General features: G+C 37.3%; 1 protein-coding gene across 1 annotated transcript in view; it reads right to left on the bottom strand.

Moving 5' to 3' along the window:
* The window catches only part of WIF1 (WNT inhibitory factor 1), an 89137-nt gene that overhangs the window by 26824 nt on the left and 41055 nt on the right, over positions 1 to 21258 (bottom strand). Inside the window, exon 3 of the mRNA XM_060112524.1 lies at positions 12957 to 13065. Coding sequence (XP_059968507.1) covers positions 12957 to 13065 — 109 coding nt within the window. The remainder of the gene's footprint in view (positions 1 to 12956; positions 13066 to 21258) is intronic.

Genomic DNA, 21258 nt, shown 5'->3' with positions numbered 1-21258 from the left:
TTCAGAATAATGACAGTAAAGATGATCCAAAATCTTGGAAATAGAATGGAGAAAATACAAGAAACATTTAAAAAGGGCCTAGAAGAACTAAAGAGCAAACAAACAGTGATGAACAGCACAACAAATGAAATTAAAAATTCTCTAGGGGCTTCCCTGGTGGTGCAGTGGCTGAGAGTCCGGCTGCCGATGCAGGGGACACGGGTTCGTGCCCCGGTCCGGGAAGCTCCCACATGCCGCAGAGCGGCTGGGTCCGTGAGCCATGGCCACTGAGCCTGCGCATCTGGAGCCTGTGCTCCGCAACGGGAGAGGCCACAACAGTGAGAAGCCCGCGTACCGCAAAAAAAAAAAAAAAAAAAAAAAAAATCTCTAGAAGGGATCAGTAGCAGAATAACTGAGGCAGAAAAACGGATAAGTGACCTGGAAGATAAAATAGTGGAAATAACTACTACAGAGCAGAATAAAGAAAAAAGAATAAAAAGAATTGAGGACAGTCTCAGAGACCTCTGGGACAACATTAAATGCACCAATATTCGAATTATAGGGGTCCCAGAAGAAGAAGAGAAAAAGAAAAGGACTGAGAAAATATTTGAAGACCTTATAGTTAAAAACTTCCCTAATATAGGAAAGGAAATACTTAATCAAGTCCAGGAAGCACAGAGTCCCATACAGGATAAATCCAAGGAGAAACACGCCAAGACACATATTAATCAAACTATAAAAATTAAAAACAAAGAAAAAATATTAAAAGCAGCAAGGGAAAAACAACAAATAACACACAAGGGAAGCCCCATAAAGTTAACAGCTGATCTTTCAGCAGGAACTCTGCAAGCCAGAAGGGAGTGGCAGGACATATTTAAAGTGATGAAGGAGAAAAACCTACAAACAAGATTACTCCACCCAGCAGGGATCTCATTCAGATTTGACGGAGAAATTAAAAGCTTCACAGACAAGCAAAAGCTAAGAGAATTCAGCACTACAAAACCAGCTTTACAACAAATGCTAAAGGAACTTCCTTAGGCAGGAAACACAAGAGAAGGAAAAGACCTACAATAACAAACCCAAAATAATTAAGAAAATGGTAATAGGAACATACATATCGATAATTACCTTAAATGTAAATGGGTTAAATGCTCCAACCAAAAGACACAGACTGGCTGAATAGATACAAAAACAAGACCCGTATATATGCGGTCTACAATAGACCCACTTCAGACCTAGGGACACATACGGACTGAAAGTAAGGGGATGGAAAAAGATATTCCATGCAAATGGAAATCAAAAGAAAGCTGGAGTAGCAATTCTCATATCAGACAAAGTAGACTTTAAAACAAAATCTATTACAAGAGACAAAGAAGGACAGTACGTAATGATCAAGGGATCAATCCAAGAAGAAGATATAACAATTGTAAATATTTATGCACCCAACATAGGAGCACCTCAATACATAAGGCAAATACTAACAGCCATAAAAGGGGAAATGGACAATAACACAATCATAGTAGGGGACTTTAAAACCCCACTTTCACCAATGGACAGATCACCCAAAATGAAAATAAATAAGGAAACACAAGGTTTAAATGATACATTAAACAAGATGGACTTAATTGATATTTATAGGACATCCCATCCAAAAACAACAAAATACACATTCTTCTCAAGTGCTAATGGAACATTCTCCAGGATAGATCATATCTTAGGGCACAAATCAAGCCTTGGTAAATTTAAGAAAATTGAAATTGTATCAAGTATCTTTTCTGACCACAACGCTATGAGACTAGATATCAATTACAGGAAAAAAAATCTGTAAAAAATACAAACACATGGAGGCTAAACAATACACTGCTTAATAACCAAGAGATCACTGAAGAAATCAAAGAGGAAACCAAAAAATACCTAGAAACAAATGACAATGGAGACACGACGACACAAAACCTATGCGATGCAGCAAAAGCAGTTCTAAGAGGGAAGTTTATAGCAATACAATCCTACCTTAAGAAACAAGAAACATCTCAAATAAACAACCTAACCTTACACCTAAAGCAATTAGAGAAAGAAAAACAAAAAAATCCCAAAGTTAGCAGAAGGAAAGAAATCATAAAGATCAGATCAGAAAGAAATGAAGGAAACGATAGCAAAGATCAATAACACTAAAAGCTGGTTCTTTGAGAAGATAGACAAAATTGTTAAACCATTAGCCAGACTCATCAAGAAAAAAAGGGAGAAGACTCAAGTCAATAGAATTAGAAATGAAAAAGGAGAAGTAACAAGTGACACTGCAGAAATACAAAGGATCATGAGAGATTACTACAAGCAACTATATGCCAATAAAATGGACAACCTGGAAGAAATGGACAAATTCCTAGAAAAGCACAACCTTCCAAGACTGAACCAGGAAGAAATAGAAAATATGAACAGACCAATCACAAGCACTGAAATTGAAACTGTGATTAAAAATCTTCCAACAAACAAAAGCCCAGGACCAGATGATGGCTTCAAAGACGAATTCTATCAAACTTTTAGAGAAGAGCTAACACCTATCCTTCTCAAACTCTTCCAAAATGTAGCAGAGGGAGGAACACTTCCAAACTCATTCTACGAGGCCACCATCACCTTGATATCAAAACCAGACAAGGATGTCACAAAGAAAGAAAACTACAGGCCAATATCACTGATGAACATAGATGCAAAAATCCTCAACAAAATACTCACAACCAGAATCCAACAGCCCATTAAAAGGATCATACACCATGATCAAGTGGGGTTTATCCCAGGAATGCAAGGATTCTTCAATATATGCAAATCAATCAACGTGATACACCATATTAACAAATTGAAGGAGAAAAACCATATGATCATCTCGATAGATGCAGAGAAAGCTTTTGACAAAATTCAACACCCATTTATGATAAAAACCCTGAAGAAAGTAGGCATAGGGGGAACTTTCCTCAACATAATAAAGGCCATATATGACAAACCCACAGCCAACATCGTCCTCAGTGGTGAAAAACTGAAACCATATCCTCTAAGATCAGGAACAAGACAAGGTTGCCCACTCTCACCACTCTTATTCAACATAGTTTTGGAAGTTTTAGCCACAGCACTCAGAGAAGAAAAGGAAATAAAAGGAATCCAAATTGGAAAAGAAGAAGTAAAGCTGTCACTGTTTGCAGATGACATGATACTATACATAGAGAATCTTAAAGATGCTACCAGAAAACTACTAGAGCTAATCAAAGAATTTGGTAAAGTAGCAGGATACAAAATTAATGCATAGAAATCTCTGGCATTCCTGTATACTAATGATGAAAAATCTGAAAGTGAAATCAAGAAAACACTCCCATTTACCACTGCAACAACAAAAAAAATAAAATATCTAGGAATAAACCTACCTAAGGAGACAAAAGACCTGTATGCAGAAAATTATAAGACACTGATGAAAGAAATTAAAGATGATAAAAATAGATGGAGAGATATACCATGTTCCTGGATGGGAAGAATCAACATTGTGAAAATAACTCTACTGCCTAAAGCAATCTACAGATTCAATGCAATCCCTATCAAACTACCAATGGCATTTTTCACAGAACTAGAACAAAAAATTTCACAATTTGTATGAAAACACAAAAGACCCTGAATAACCAAAGCCATCTTGAGAAAGAAAAATGGAACTGGAGGAATCAGGCTCCGTGACTCCAGACAATGCTACAAAGCTACAGTAATCAAGACAGTATGGTACGGGCACAAAAATAGAAACATAGATCAATGGAACAATAAACCCACGCACATATTATCACCTTATCTTTGATAAGGGAGGCAAGAATATACAATGGAGAAAAGACAGTCTCTTCAATAAGTGGTTCTGGGAAAACAGGAAAGCTACATGTAAAAGAATGAAATTAGAACACTCTCTAACACCATACACAAAAATAAAATTAAAGACCTAAATGTAAGGCCAGACACTATCAAACTCTTAGAGGAAAACATAGGCAGGACACTCTATGACATAAATCACAGCAAGATCCTTTTTGACCCACCTCCTAGAGAAATGGAAATAAAAACTAAAATAAACAAATGGGACCTAATGAAACTTAAAGGCTTTTGCACAGCAAACAAAACCATAAACAAGATCAAAGGACAATCATCAGAATGGGAGAAAATATTTGCAAATGTAGCAACTGACAAAGGATCAATCTCCAAAATTTACAAGCAGCTCATGCAGCTCAATATCCAAAAAACATACAACCCAATCTCAAAATGGGCAGAAGACCTAAATAGACATTTCTCCAAAGAAGATATACAGGTTGCCAACAAACACATGAAAGGATGCTCAACATCACTAATCACTAGAGAAATGCAAATCAAAACTACAGTGAGGTATCACCTCACGCCAGTCAGAATGGCCATCATCAAAAAATCTATAAACAGTAATGCTGGAGAGGGTGTGGAGAAAAGGGTACCCTCTTGCACTGCTGGTGGGAATGTGAATTGGTACAGCCGCTATGGAGAACAGTACGGAGGTTCCTTAGAAAACTAAAAATAGAACTACCATACAACCCAGCAATCCCACTACTGGGCATATAACCTGAGAAAACCATAATTCAAAAGGAGTCAGGTACCACAATGTTCACTTCAGCTCTATTTACAATAGCCCAGAGATGGAAACAACCTAAGTGTCCATCATCCGATGAATGGATAAAGAAGATGTGGCACATATATATAATGGAATATTACTCAGCCATAAAAAGAAACAAAATTGAGCTATTTGTAATGAGGTGGATAGACCTAGAGTCTGTCATACAGAGTGAAGTAAGTCAGAAAGAGAAAGACAAATACCGTATTCTAACACATATATATGGAATTTAAGAAAAATAAACATGTCATGAAGAACCTAGGGGTAAAACAGGAATAAAGACACAGACCTACTTGAGTATGGACTTGAGGATATGGGGAGGGGGAAGGGTAAGCTTTGACAAAGCGAGAGAGAGGCATGGACATATATACACTACCAAATGTAAGGTAGATAGCTAGTGGGAAGCAGCCACATAGCACAGGGAGATCAGCCCGGTGCTTTGTGACCGCCTGGAGGGTGGGATGGGGAGGGTGGGAGGGAGGGAGATGCAAGAGGGAAGGGATATGGGAACAGATGTATATGTATACCTGATTCACTTTGTTATAAAGTAGAAACTAAAGAAAAAAAAAAACTTCCAACAAACAAAAGCTCAGGACCAGATGGCTTCACAGGCAAATTCTATCAAACATTTAGAGAAGAGCTAACACCTATCCTTCTCAAATTCTTCCAAAATATAGCAGAGTTAGGAACACTCCCAAACGCATTCTATGAGGCCACCATCACCCTGATACCAAAACCAGACAACGATGTCACAAAGAAAGAAAACTAGAGGCCAATATCACTGATGAACATAGATGCAAAAATCCTCAACAAAATACTAGCAAACAGAATCCAACAGCCCATTAAAAGGATCATACACCATGATCAAGTGGGGTTTATCCCAGGAATGCAAGGATTCTTCAATATACGCAAATCAATCAATGTGATACACCATATTAAGAAATTGAAAGAGAAAAACCATATGATCATCTCGATAGATGCAGAGAAAGCTTTCAACAAAATTCAACACCCATTTATGATAAAAACCCTGAAGAAAGTAGGCATAGGGGAAACTTTCCTCAACATAATAAAGACCATATATGACAAAACCACAGTCAACATCATCCTCAATGGTGAAAAAGAGAAACCATTTCCACTATGATCAGGAACAAGACAAGGTTGCCCACTCTCACCACTCTTATTCAACATAGTTTTGGAAGTTTTAGCCACAGCAATCAGAGAAGAAAAAGAAATAAAAGGAATCCAAAACAGAAAAGAAGAAGTAGAGCTGTCACTGCTTGCAGATGACATGATACTATACATAGAGAATCCTAAAGATGCTACCAGAAAACTACTAGAGCTAATCAATGAATTTGGTAAAGTAGCAGGATACAAAATTAATGTGCAGAAATCTCTTGCATCCCTATACACTAATGATGAAAAATCTGAAAGTGAAATTAAGAAGACACTCCCATTTACCACTGCAACGAAAAGAATGAAATATCTATGAATAAACCTACCTAAGGAAACAAAAGACCTGTATGCAGAAAATTATAAGACACTGATAAAAGAAATTAAAGATGATACAAATAGATGGAGAGATATACCATGTTCTTGGATTGGAAGAATCAACATTGTGAAAATGACTCTACTACCAAAGCAGTCTAGAGATTCAGTGCAATCCCTATCAAACTAGCAATGGCATTTTTCACAGAACTAGAATAAAACATTGCACAATTTTTATGGAAACACAAAAGACACTGAATAGCCAAAGCAACCTTGATGAAGAAAAATGCAGGTGGAGGAATCAGGCTCTCTGAGTTTAGACTATACTACAAAGCTACGGTAATCAAGGCAGTATGGTACTGGTACAAAAACAGAAATATAGGTCAATGAAACAGGATAGAAAGCCCAGAGATAAACCCATGCACATATGGTCACCTTATCTTTGATAAAGGAGGCAGCCTCTTCAATAAGACAGCCTGGAAAAAAGACAGCCTCTTCAATAGGTGGTGCTGGGAAAACTGGACAGCTACATGTAAAAGAATGAAATTATAATACTCCCTAACACCATAAACAGAAATAAACTCAAAATGGATAAAGACCTAAATGTAAGGCCAGACACTATAAAACTCTCAGAGGAAAACGCAGGCAGAACACTATGACATAAATCACAGCAAGATCCTTTTTGACCCACTTCCTAGAGAAATGGAAAGAAAAACAAAAATAAACAAATGGGACCTAATGAAACTTAAAAGCTTTTGCACAGCAAAGGAAACTATAAAGAAGACGAAAAGATAACCCTCAGAATGGGAGAAAATATTTGCAAACAAAGCAACTGACAAAGGATTAATCTCCAAAATTTACAAGCATCTCATGCAGCTCAATATTAAAAAAACAAAAAACCCAATCCAAAAATGGGCAGAAGACCTAAATAGACATTTCTCCAAAGAAGATATACAGGTTGCCAACAAACACATGAAAGGATGCTCAACATCACTAATCATTAGAGAAATGCACATCAAAGCTATAATGAGGTATCACCTCACACCAGTCAGAATGGCCATAATCAAACAAAAATCTAGAAACAATAAATGCTGGAGAGGGTGTGGAGAAAAGGGAACCCTCTTGCACTGTTGGTGGGAATATAAATTGATACAGCCACTATGGAGAACAGTATGGAGGTTCCTTAAAAAACGAAAAATAGAACTACCATATGACCCAGCAATCCCACCACTGGGCATATACCCTAAGAAAACCATAATTCAAAAAGAGTCATATACCACAATGTTCATTGCAGCAGTATTTACAGTAGCCAGGACATGGAAGCAACCTAAATGTCTGTTAACAGATGAATGGATAAAGAAGATGTGGCACATATATACAATGGAATATTACTCAGCCATAAAAGAATCGAAATTGAGTTATTTGCAGTGAGGTGGATGGACCTAGAGACTGTCATACAGAGTGAAGTAACTCAGAAAGAGAAAAACAAAGACCATATGCTAACACATATATAAGGAGTCTAAACAAACAAACAAAAAGGTTCTGAAGCACCTAGGGGCAGGACAGGAATAAGGACACAGATGTAGGGAATGGACTTGAGGACACGGGGAGGGGGAAGCGTAAGCTGGGATTAAGTGAGAGAGTGGCATGGACATATATACACTACCACATGTAAAATAGATAGCTAGTGGGAAGCAGCCGCATAGCACAGGGAGATCAGCTCGCTGCTTTGTGTCCACCTAGAAGGGTGGGATAGGGAGGGTAGGAGGGAGATACAAGAGGGAAGAGAAATGTGGATAAATGTATATTTATAGCTGATTCACTTTGTTATACAGCAGAAACTAACACACCATTGTAAAGCAATTATACTCCAATAAAGATGTTTAAAAAAAAAAACCTCTTCCACACTGAGACCAGCATGGTGCTCATACAGCCTCAGCCTCGGTCATGCAAACCACTGCCTCACAACAAGGGAAGAGATGAATAAGGTGGGCGAGAGCTCATCCTCTACACCACATGATTATAAGCTGTTCCATGAATATAAATCATCCAACACAAATAGTCATCCATTCATTCTCTCAGCAAATACTTACGGAGTACCTACTCTGGGCTTCACTTTCTAAGGATGGGGGTCACCAGGAAGAAGATGGTCCTCCCAGCACTAACACCTATTTGACAATTTCTACACATTCGATTCCTGATGGTCTTGGTTGAGAAACACCCCTGCTCTGTTGGTTTCATGGGATGACAGAGAAAGAGTGTTCCAACAGGTAAAGCCTTGGCTTGATGGAAACTGTTTTTCGTTATCCAACTCAGGAATTTTACTGAACCACCCTGCAGTTTGTATTTCCTGTTTTTGTTCTCTTCAGATGCCAGAAAGCAGGCACTTCGTAACTGTTAAAGATCAAGAGTTTTCTTTTTCGTGCAACGCTTAGGCATATAGGAGTCTGTAGGATAAAAGAACACCTTAGCAGCTTGAGGGTATTAAATAGACCAGCAGAGTAATGAAAGCTACCTGGATGCTTAGGAGCAAGACACACTGATTTGGTTACTTTTTAATAATTCAGGTTACCCTCACTGCTCATGCTGGGGGGACTGAGCTTAATGAGGCTAATGAATAACTACCCTGAAATGAACTAAAATTCCCATAAACTTCTTGCACCTGCATTTCTGCAAACAAATCCTACATCTGCCTCCAAAAATCTCTATGGGGGGAGGGGGGGTTGTCCGTGTAAAATGTGTGTGTGTGTGTATAAATGCACACACATGTGCATGAGTCACCTCATCCCAGGCTTGTTCTTTTTAGTCTCACCTTGCCAAAAGTATCATCCACTTTTTCTTCTACATTTTATTAAAGATTCTAAATTATTAGCAAATGATGTTTTCTCTAAACATGACCTATTAAAATATTCTCATATCATATATTCAAAACCTTACTGCTTCAATATCCTAAGAAGTAGAATTTCAGTAAACTTTTTTTTTTTTTACTAGACACACAAAAATGATAAAACTGGGAAGATTTTGGATATAAGCATTTAATTAGAAATCCAAAGATTCAAGATTTATTTTAAGTTGAGCAGGTATAACTGTGCAATTAATTAATACCTTTTAATGGGCTAAATGAGTTTGTACTTCTTTAATAATCAGAAAAAGACAAAAGAAAAATTCAAAAATATGAAATGGAAATTGAGAGACATGTTATGTATTTATCTTACTCCTGACCACTTCTTAAGAAAAAGAACAAATATGATCAAGAAAAATTTTATTGAAAATTATCTTCGACTAAAAAGGAACACCAAGTGACTTGGCATGAGACTGAGTAATGCCCTATTCCAAGAATTTGGTGGTCATATTCTAAGAACTTTCTTGTCTCCATGATGTAGCAGTATGCAATAATGCTAGCATTATCATCTGAGTGGAATTGGGGTGCCCATGTTTCTGGAATGGGATATTCATATCCTTGAGGCTACAAATCTTAGGTGAGTGTATCTCCAGAACCCAAGGCCTTTTTCCTTCATAGGAGCTTCCTAGAACCTAAACCCATCTGGATTGGAAGTAAATCCTCTGGGAGGGCTGTGAGTCATATCGGCAGCACTGGGATGACCCAAGAGAAACCCAGATTCACACTCTTCCTGTCTATACCCACATGGGCACCTATGCCAGGAAATTAGAGAAACTCTGTGCTTATTTAGTCCCCAACTCTGACAGTGCTGGGATGTGGCAATACAGATACATTGGAAGTAGTAGATAACTACAACCTGAAAATGGACTCTGTAAGGGTGCCTGATTTCCTGATTATTTCATCAATTTAAATTAGCTCCTCAGCAAAGGAAACCATAAACAAAATGAAAAGACACCCTACAGACTGGGAGAAAATATTTGCAAATGATGCAACTGACAAGGGGTTAATTTTCAAAATATACTAACATCTCATACAGCTCAATATAAAAAAAAAACCCAATCAGAAAATGGGCAGAAGATCTAAATAGAAATTTCTCCAAATAAGGCATACAGATGGCCAACAGGCACATGAAAAGATGCTCAACATCACTAATCATTAGAGAAATGCAAATCAAAATTAAAATGACATACCACCTCATACCAGTCACTATAGCCATCATTAAAATGTCTACAAATAACAAATGCTGGGGAGGGTGTGCAGAAAAGGGAAGCTTTCCTACACTGTTGGTGGGAATGTAAGTTGGTGCGGCCACTATGGAAAACAGTATGGAGGTTACTCAGAAAACTAAAAATAGATCTACCATATGATTCAGCAATTCCAGTCCTGGGCATATATCCAGAGAAAATTCTAATTTGAAAAGATACAAGCACCCCTTTGTTCATAGCAGCACTATTTACAATAGCCAAGTCATGGAAACAACCTAAATGTCCATCAACAGATGAATGGATAAAGAAGATACGGTATATATATATATATATATATATATATATATATATATATATATATACAGTGGAATATTACTCAGCCATAAAAAGAATGAAATAATGCCATTTGTAGCTACATGGATGGACCTAGAGATGATCATACTAAGTGAAGTAAGTCAGAAAGAGAAAGACAAATACCATATGATATCACTTATCTGTGGAACCTAAAATATGACACAAATGAACTTACATATGAAACAGACTCACATAGAGAACAGACTTGTGGTTGCCAAGGGGGAGGGGTGTGGGGGAGTGATGGATGGGGAGTTTGGAACTAGCAGATGCAAACTATTATATATAGAATGTATAAACAACAAGGTCCTATTGCATAGCTCAGGGAACTATATTCAATATCCTATAATAAACCCTAATGGAAAAGAAAAAAATTAGCTCCTAACGAGATCTTCATTTGATGTCTGACAAATTATTCTAATGTTCCTCTAAAAGAAGAAGACTAATTTTTTTTAAGAGACAGGATTCTGCTATCAATTATTTTAATATATTATAAAACTATAAATATTATAATATTAGAACAAACAGTAGTCTCTAAAACCAACTCTTATCTATAAAAAACTTATTGTAAAATAAAGAGCATATCTTGAGTCAGTCCAACCTCTTACACTGGAAAAGTCGACAATTCAGAAAAATAATTCAGATTGAGCCCTACCTCATACTACTGCCAAAATAAATTTTTATAAAATATTAGAAGCATGTGTAAATTATCACCTAACAGTTCTCTGGAATAGGAATTAATTTCCAAGCATAAAAGTAATAGGAAAAACATCACAAAGGAAAAGATAGTTTTGACCACACAGGATTTTAAAGCCTCTGCATATCCCTCCTCAAAAAAATAAAATAAAACATAAATTGAAAAAATTGCAATCAACAGTCAGTACTTTATAGTGAGGTTTGCGAATTAATAAGAAGAACCACAGTATTTCAATATAAAAATGAGCAGGGCACACAGACATTTACACTGTCTAACAGATACAAGAAAATAACTTCCTACCTCCTAGGAATTTAAAAAATCAAATTGAAAGAACACTGAGAAACCACTTTTCACTTCTTAAGTCAGCAAAACAGCTAACATGATTAATAACACATGTTGATGAAGTTAGTAAGCCAGGTACTCTCCAACACTGCTAGCCAGGGTGCAAATAGGCACAACCTTTGCGGAAAGTAATTTGGCATTTTGGCAATTTAAGAGCCTTTTAAAAAGTTCATAGTTCATATCCTTTGACACAATAATTTTACATCTAAGAATCTATTCTTAACAAAATAATGAGATGAACTTTAAGATTTTGCTACACACATGAATCCAACAAGTATTTTCTGAGAGCCTGTTCTATGCTGGGCCCTGGGTTGGCAGTCATGGTGAATAAGACAAACAGGGCTACTGACCATCTGTTACTTTAAAAATGATGTTTACTGTGATATTTCTAGTATGCCAACCCTAAAAACAATCTAAGTAACACAATAAGAGAATGAGTAAATAAATTACGGTATGTTCATAAAACAATATTATAAGGTCATTAAAAATAACTTTTGGAAAAATCTGTAATGACATGGGAAAATGCTTATGTTAAAATGTTAAAAGCCAAAAAATCATTATGCAAGACCAAATATATAATATTACTACAATTATGTAAAACAATATATATACTCAATGTAACATAGGTTACGTAAGTGATCTCTGTATTTTTCTAAAAGTCATAAAACCTGGGCTCTAGTCTCAGCTTCACTGCTTATTACTAACACATGACTATGGGAAAGTCAGTTAAACCTCACAAGCCTCAATTTTCTAATTTGTAAAATGGAGCTGTAATTCAGGCCTTGATGCCCTCCCAGAACACAAATTAGATAATGCATGAACTGGTGTTTTGTAAGTTGAAAAGTTCTAAACAAATAACTGCATACTGGATTTTCTTAGTAGAGAAGGATGATTAGATCTGAAAGACTGAACCCCTTTCTCCTACTTTTCTATGTCTACTTCAAATTCCTATTCAATACAGTGTTCATTTAGGGGAAGTTTTTCTTGACTTGTCCCGTTCTCTCTCGATCACTTACTTGGCATCTTTGCCACATTTATATGTACTACATGAATTCACACTTGTTGGCCAAGTATATCTCACATAGTGACTTTTCTTCTTCTAATCTGGAATCATTTATGAACTGAGTTTTTAGGAAATTCTAAAACTTCCATTTCTTCACGCCTGTCCTAATCTTTTGCCCAAAGGAAATAGGGACATAACAACTGATTTGCCCTAAAATCAATAGATCTCTTCAGTAAAACATTCTGTAATCTCTCTGATGGGTGACATCTGGATCTAAAATATTATTCCCATCGCTATTATATTTTAAGTGTAAACCTTTCTCTGAGGCAAAGACCACCCACCTGATGCCTTGTGAGGCACTGTTCCCAGCAGAGGGACATTGACGGTTGGGTCTGCCATGATGCCTTTATCCAGGGAGCGCAAGGACAGGAATTCATAGAAGTATTCTGCCTACAACAAAAGGCATTGACAGTCAGCACCATGGAAACCACAGAGAGTGGGAAGGCACTTCTCAATTCATCATCCCTCTGATGGAAGACTGACATTTTTCACTACAGGAATTCTGGAGCACACGGCACTTAAAATATTGTGTAGGCATAACTCTCCCTTCTGGGTTTTAGAACTCTAGAATTAGACTCTGCTTGGAGAGAAGTGATTCTTTAAAAATATTAATAACACATATCCAAGATATTCACAAGGTAGCCTTTTAGCTTAAAGGGATTGAGATAACTTCTCTTAAGGAAACAGGTGATGTCAAAACAATCTTCAACTAGCCCTTAGAAAATCCATCTCAGCTTCTTGGGTCATTCTTTAATTGTTTTCAAATCTGACGTGAGTCTTTGACCAGAATTTGGAAAGATGTAATAAATAAGTGATAATGAAAGCAGCAATCTATTGGCAAAAGAAGACATGAAAGTCCAAAATTTAATTAACTTGGTGTGAATGTTTATTTTTCAGTACCATTCCCTTTGGAAGGTTTATATTTAACATCTCAATTTAAGTATGGAGAGAAAAGTCTAAAAATGTAAAAACCACCTCTTCAATATGACAACAGGCCGTAAAGCTTTACATTGTAAACATTTTCATTTTCCCACTGAGTCTAGTTGAGAAAATGATTCTTGCTACTTGAATGGCCATGAAATACTGAAAGTAGTGATGTATAATCTCACTGTAGAGCTTTGATGCTTAACTGATTCTCAGCTGGATTATTAAAACGGTTTGTGATGGAAACAATGTGTTCTTGCTTAAGAATAAAGAACAATCAATAAATAGCACAGATTCTGAAATGAAAGATAGGCAGATTGAGAGGTTCTGCAGTTATCTGTAGAGATATCCAGAATTTAGATGGGTTAATTAAGTTGATTACATAAACATGGGCTAGGAAGAAGTTTAAAAAAGAATACAGCCTATCTTATATGCAGTATAAAAATGTATATGCAGTATAAAATTTATTTTCCAATGTGGAAGATATAAGAGATATATGGTAGACATTGACACAACTTTCTGCCTTAAGTCACAATCTCAATGTATTAGGCATTAAGGACTTTACCATGAGGGTGATAATGCAAAAGGGTAATCTCAGCAGCTATAGGGACACTGTCCATGCCTGGAGTGAGTTGAAAAGCACTTGCAGGTTTCACTAGGTTAAAGGGGGCACCTTCACTGACCAAATTCCCACTGCAACCGCTTCTTTGAATTGTGGCAGTGGTTCCAGAAGACCACTGTGAAAGGTTCCCTGGGTGGGTAAAAAGAGTTGTGTGAATTAATTTTACTAAATTCATTCACTAGAAGGACCCTGAGGATAAAGGGTCATAAGACAGTTAATTCCTACCCTGTCTAAGGGAAGGATTGCAAGAATTCTGATGAAAAGAGTGTCATCAGGAAAGGTCATTCAATTGGAATGAATTCCTTTGAAAAAGAAAACATTATTTATGTCCCTTCAGGAAAACCAACGACTATTAAAAGTGGGCTACTTCTTAGATGGCGTTTCGTGAATCTAGGTGTTTTAAATGACTTCTACCGGCTGTGCTTCCCTCTATACTTTACTAGATAATATTTGTCATTCCCCTTTTTGTTCTAAAGCATATCATGGTAGGTATTATGAAGGGATTTAGCACTGTATGCCCTTGTAATTAATAACTTTTGGTTATTTATATTACCAAGTACAGTAATATCAGCAACAATAACACAACAACCACTTGTGAAATTCCACATGCCAAAATATTCCAAATATTTGTATTTATAGTACATTTAACAATGGAAAAGAGCTGAGTGGACAGAGTGGAAATATGGTGAAAATAAAACATTTCAGTAGCTATATTGCTTCAAATAACATATAATGTTATCATTTGCTGCTCCATAATTATACCTTTCACAATAAATTAAATCTATGTTTATATGGATGATGTATTTTAAAATTGCATTTATAAAAACTAATATAATTTCAGTAAGTTTTTAAAATCATTTTTTGCAATAAGAAAAAGGATGAAAGACTAGACACCAAGATTAAAACAATGACTGTGTAGGATTTTTTTTTTTAATTGGAGTGTAATTGCTTTACAATGTTGTGTTAGTTTCTGTTGTACAACAATGTGAATCAGCTATCTCCCACCCCTCTAGATCATAACAGAGCACTGAGTTGAGTTCCCTGTGCTATGTGGCTGCTTCCCACTAGCTGTCTGTTTTACACATGGTAGTGTATATATGTCAATGCTACTCTCTCACTTCGTCCCACCGTCCCCTTCCCACCCTGCGTCCACAAATCCATTCTCTACGTCTGCATCTCTTTTCCTGCCCTGCATGACTGTGTAGGATTGATAGTAACTGATTTTTTTTCCTTTTTCTCTCTTTTCCAAATTTTCCACATGTGGTTCCATGACTTTTATAGTGAAATAAATACACTTATTTAACAACAGACATTAATCATATACCCTGCTTTCAGTTCTGTGTGGCTGATGATAATCATTGGCTCTATTTGTATAAATCTCTGATCAGAGTTGAAATATTCTTCTTGGGCTTCTATTTAGTGGGGCCACGCTCACGTAACAATGTATTTAATCTCTTGCAGTCTCCCTGAAAGTGTGCTTCCAGGAAACAACACTCGGGTATTTAAGCAGATTCTGAATGTCTCTTTCAAAAGCTTTTGATGATGTTCACAGAAAGTGGGGCTGAAAGAATTTCACTCAGTCCAGAAATATAACTTCATAGAACCTTTGGGTCTCCTGTTGTTGCTTTTGAGTGTGGTCATATAAAGTAGGTTGGGAAGCATGAATGCGCTATATTCAGTTCCAGAGAGTTTATAATTAGCATTGGCATGGCCTCGCCACAGGATGCAGCTAGGTTTAATGAACTTCTCTGGCAAGCCAATACTCTGATCTTATCAATCACAAATTTTTACACTACAGGTTTTAGGATGTCTGTTTGATTTCTTTGAGAATCAGTAAACATCATGGCTTTTCTACTACAGTTCTAAGACTATCACAAGGAACTGGTCAAAACAGTTTCTTCTTCGGATCTTATCAGCAAAAGGCAGCTGCCAGAGAAAACCTTTTTACTTATTTGGCTTTCTTTTTAGAGATTATGATGCTATAATCTCTAAAGTATATAATTTTCTTCATACCTGGCATGTATTTTTCAAAAGGACTTTGTCCATGTTCATGTCCACTTCCTTCTTAAAAACTCCAACTTGAAAACCACTTAGAAATTGACCAACCCTTTGTCTGATCTCAACACTGACTTCTTTCAGTTTCACTTTGCCATTATAAAGCAATCTATCAAAATCACCAATACCATATAAATATTTTTACAAATAAATTATCATCACCATGAGGTAGAGAGGAAATATATTCCTCATTTAGCTTAAGGGCTTAAATATTTCCCTTAAAATCATAGAAAATGGCTGATGAAAGAGGTGATAGATTTATTAATGTCATAACTCCTAGACAGGACTTTATGTTTTTACTTTATTTATAATAAACATTCTTAGTCCCAAAACTCTCTCCTGGAAAAACTTATTTGGGGGCAAATAAAACCTAAATTCTATGCCAAAGAGAACAGAGAGCTAGCTTTAAAGTTTGGGAACAAGTTTCACAAATTGCACATTTATTATTGAGATAAAAGTAACTCAGAGCATGAACTGCAATAGGGAGGTGGCATGTTGGAGAGCATAAAACCTCTATTAGGAAAAAGTACATTCTGTTACATTAAATGACACTATTGGAAACTCAGGTAGTGGTAACTAGGATGCTTATTTGGGAAACACATGAAAGGATTGCCTTGTATTCAAACAAAGAATGGGTCTATTCAGAAGAATAATTCACTTCTAAATTAAGTTGCTGAGAAATCTTGCTGGCCTGGTTTGCCATGCAGTAAATTTTCTTTTCATAGAGAGGTATAAAAGACACCCAAATATTATCAAGAAAGGAGGGCTGGAAGCCATTTAACTTGCTTCCAAGCAACTTGGCTGAATATTAGAGTTGTTCCTTCCAGAAGAGATGAAGACATCATTTAAACAGCAAAATGGGATAACTCGTAAGGCCTTTGCTCTGGCACTCATTTTTGGGTAGACGTGGAGAAAGGAAGCAGAGAACCGCATTAACCATTGGAAGGAATGGAGAGAATCCAGTATTTCTTTTCCACCTTTGAAGTTCTGAGTTTATGGTGTACACTTAATCTAATAAGCACAATAATTGCAGGAACCTCTGAGTTAAGAATCAAAGGTTCTTCATAAAACCATGGCTCTCAAACCTCTTTTAACTTTATGTATTACGATGTTGGCCTAAGTGTTCATGGGAAAACTTAAACAATAAAGGTATTGTATTTGTCCCTCCAAAATTTTCAGGTGATTTAAAAATACAGAACAGGGGGCTTCCCTGGTGGCACAGTGGTCGAGAGTCCGCCTGCCGATGCAGGGGACACGGGTTCGTGCCCTGGTCCGGGAAGATCCCACATGCCGCGGAGCGGCTGGGCCCGTGAGCCATGGCCGCTGAGCCTGCGTGTCCGGAGCCTGTGCTCCGCAACGGGAGAGGCCACAATAGTGAGAGGCCCGCGTACCGCAAAAAAAAGACACACAAAAAACCCCCAAAAAACAGAACAGGACTTCCCTGGTGGTGTAAGTGGGTAAGAATCCTCCTGCCAATGCATGGGACATGGGTTCGAGCTCTGGTCTGGGAAGATCCCACATGCCGCAGAGCAACTAAGCCCGTGCGCCACAACTACTGAGCCTACGCTCTAGAGCCCGCGAGCCACAACTACTGAAGCCTGCGCGCCTAGAGCCCGTGCTCCGCAACAAGAGAAGCCACCGCAATGAGAAGCCTGCGCACCACAATGAAGAGCAGCCCCCATGCACCACAGTTAGCGAAAGCCTGCACGCAGAAATGAAGACCCGACGCAGTCAAAAATAAAAAATATAAATAAATAAATAAATTTATTTAAAAAATACAGAACATACTGCCATAAAGTTTGAAATTTTACCAATAATTTTTGCTGAGTGTTCATTATACTCTAGTCACTGTTCATTTAATTGTCACAACAGCCTAATATTATAGAATACAAGTATGTTCAGATTAGCCAGGCCCTGAGCCTGAGAATTACAAAAGGGATATAAAATAGCTCCTACACGGTATGTGAAGTGCAAGAAGAAATCTACTAAAATAAGAAAGGAAAATAGTTCAATGCTGAAGTCCCAAACAAAAACGAATAAGCATGCCCAATGCTTAAAATAATCTGACACCTGAATGTCTAGACCAAAAATGCCAGATCTCACGTTCTTCCTCGGCATTCTTCTTGTTACCTCTCTGCAAAATTTCATCCTTCAAACTCACAACTCCTTATCCTTGGATTCTGTGACAGTCCGCTGATTCTTGTCCCACATCTTGACTTTCCTGCATGTCCTTATTAAGTCTCCTCTCAGCTCACAGTCTCAGAAAATCATTCGGACTCAAGCCTCAGCTCTTCATTCTTTACATTCTGCCATAAAACGCCTGCACTTTCACAGACTGAAGTACTGAATATTTCCTTCTGAGCAATGATGCTCAGCGCGAACCATTTACACCACATCATGGCGTGCTGTGTCAGCATGGAGCCTCATTCACAAAGCACCATCCCCACCTGATTTCTTTGCATCTGTCGACAGTATTATCATTTTTCCATAATAAAGGCACCAAACCTTAGAGTTGTTTCTTGCCTCTCCCCATAGCCAGACACCAAAATCTTATCCTTTCTCTTTTCGTAATCTTTTTTTTTTTACCATCTTTATTGGAGTATAATTGCTTTACAATGGTGTGTTAGTTTCTGCTTTATAACAAAGTGAATCAACTATACATATACATATGTTCCCATATCTCTTCCCTCTTGCGTCTCCCACCCTCCCTATCCCACCCCTCTAGGTGGTCACAAAGCACCGAGCTGATCTCCCTGTGCTATGCGGCTGCTTCCCACTAGCTATCTATTTTATGTTTGGTAGTGTATATATGTCCATGCCACTCTCTCACTTTGTCCCAGCTTACCCTTCCCCTTCCCCATATCCTCAAGTCCATTCTCTAGTAGGTCTGTGTCTTTATTCCCATCTTACCCCTAGGTTCTTCATGACCTTTTTTTTTTTCTTAGATTCCATATATGTGTTAGCATACGGTTATTTGTCTTTCTCTTTCTGACTTACTTCACTCTGTATGACAGACTCTAGGTCCATCCACCTCACTACAAATAACTCAGTTTCATTTCTTTTTATGGCTGAGTAATATTCCATTGTATATATGTGCCACATCGATTCTATCTCTTCCTTTCATTCCCACTGCTCACCCTAACCCAACCTTTATTGCTTCAAGGTGGCATTACTGTAACATTTCTGAAATATTCTTCCTCTCTGCCTCTTTAAAATATCTGCCATAAGCCAATATATCTAATGAAAACATCACTTTTTATTGAAGTATAGTTGACTTACAATATTGTGTTAGTTTCAGGTGCACCACATAGTGATTCAGTATTTTTGCAGATTATATTCCATGATAGGTTATTACAAGATAATGGGTATAATTCCTGGTGCTACACAGTATATACTTGTTGCTTATCTATTTTATATATAGTAGTTTGTATTTCTTAATCCTATCCTCCTAATTTGCCTCTCCCCCCTTCCCTCACCCCTTTGGTAACCACAAGTTTGTATTCTATATCTGTGAGTCTGTTTCTGTTTTGTATATACATTTATTTGTATTATTTTCTATTTTTTTGATGTGGACTATTTTTAAAGTCTTTATTGAATTTGTTACAATATTGCTTCTGTTTTATGTTTTGGCTTCTTGGCGGAGAGGCGTGTGGGATCCCAGCTCCCCAACCAGGGGTTGAACCCACACGCCCCCTGCACTGGAAGGCGAAATCGCAACCACTGGACCGCCAGGGAAGTCCCTGTGTTATTTTTTAGATTTCACATATAAGTGATACAAAGTATTTTTCTTTGTCTGACTTATTTCAATAAGCATAATATTCTCTAGGTTCATCCACACTGCTGCAGATGGCAGTATTTCATTCTTTTTTACGGTGGAGTAATATTCCATTTTATGTATAAACCACATCTCCTTAATCCAGTCATCTGTTGGGCACTTGGGTTGTTTCCATGTCTTGGCTATTGTAAACAGTGCTGCTATGAACATAGGGGCTCATGTATCTTTTTGAATTAGTATCACTTTTGCCACATCACAATCCTTTCCTGTCTCTCTTTATCTCCAAGATAAGGCCTTTAGCCTGTTTGAATGTCCTCCACAATTTGGCTACACATTTCCTTTATTTCTTACTACTCCCCAACAGGGATACACTGATGGAGCTCAACTGGCCTGCTCTGTACATACCAGAACCACACCTGTATTCCAGTGTTTTGGCCTATACTGACCTGTGATAGGACTTAAACCAGCCTGGCCCTTAAACATGTACCGCCATGTATTATTATGAAACTTTTCACATGTGTATATCATGTATTCTCATATACATTTTGGATTCTTTGTGTTGAGGATGGGATTATATATATTTTTTCAGAACTCTATTGGAGATTCACTCAGCCTTGTGCACAGCACAAGGTATTTAATAAATATTTGCTGAATGAATGAATGACCTACCAAGAAACGTCCAGATGTGTAAGCCCACTGCGTTCCAGAACACATTGTTGTGGTGAAGTGGCATTAGCCTTTGATTCTACTGATAGGCAGCAGCTTCTCTGTTTTGGCAATTGCTAAATTACTTTTATGGGTCAAAAGATTCTCTTTTACTTTGCTGTGTGGCAGTCACCGCAGCATACATAGAGAATAGAGAACATTTTAGAAGAAAAGAGCAATCAAACAAACACTGACATTTGATATCCAGCCAATCTGGGCATAGTTTGTAACCGTTTTATGCTTGTTTGGGGACAAAACCTTGGCAATCAGGCTCCCAGAAGGAATATAAGCAAATCGTGTAAACAAGGTCCAGTTCTGAAACATGACTGTCCAGTGCTCTTCTGGTTCATATTTCCCACTTGCATCTCTCCTATAAGTTACATATATATACTTATAATGACATGTAATTTATATAATTTTAAAAGTTTATAAATTTTGTAAAATTTACATAAATTTTGCATTCTGTAAGTTACAATATGCAATTGCCAATGTCACTGAAATA

This window comes from Mesoplodon densirostris, chromosome 11 (assembly GCF_025265405.1).
Source record: "Mesoplodon densirostris isolate mMesDen1 chromosome 11, mMesDen1 primary haplotype, whole genome shotgun sequence".
Taxonomy (NCBI): Eukaryota; Metazoa; Chordata; class Mammalia; order Artiodactyla; family Ziphiidae; genus Mesoplodon; species Mesoplodon densirostris.
This window is presented reverse-complemented; position numbering and strand designations above follow the sequence as displayed.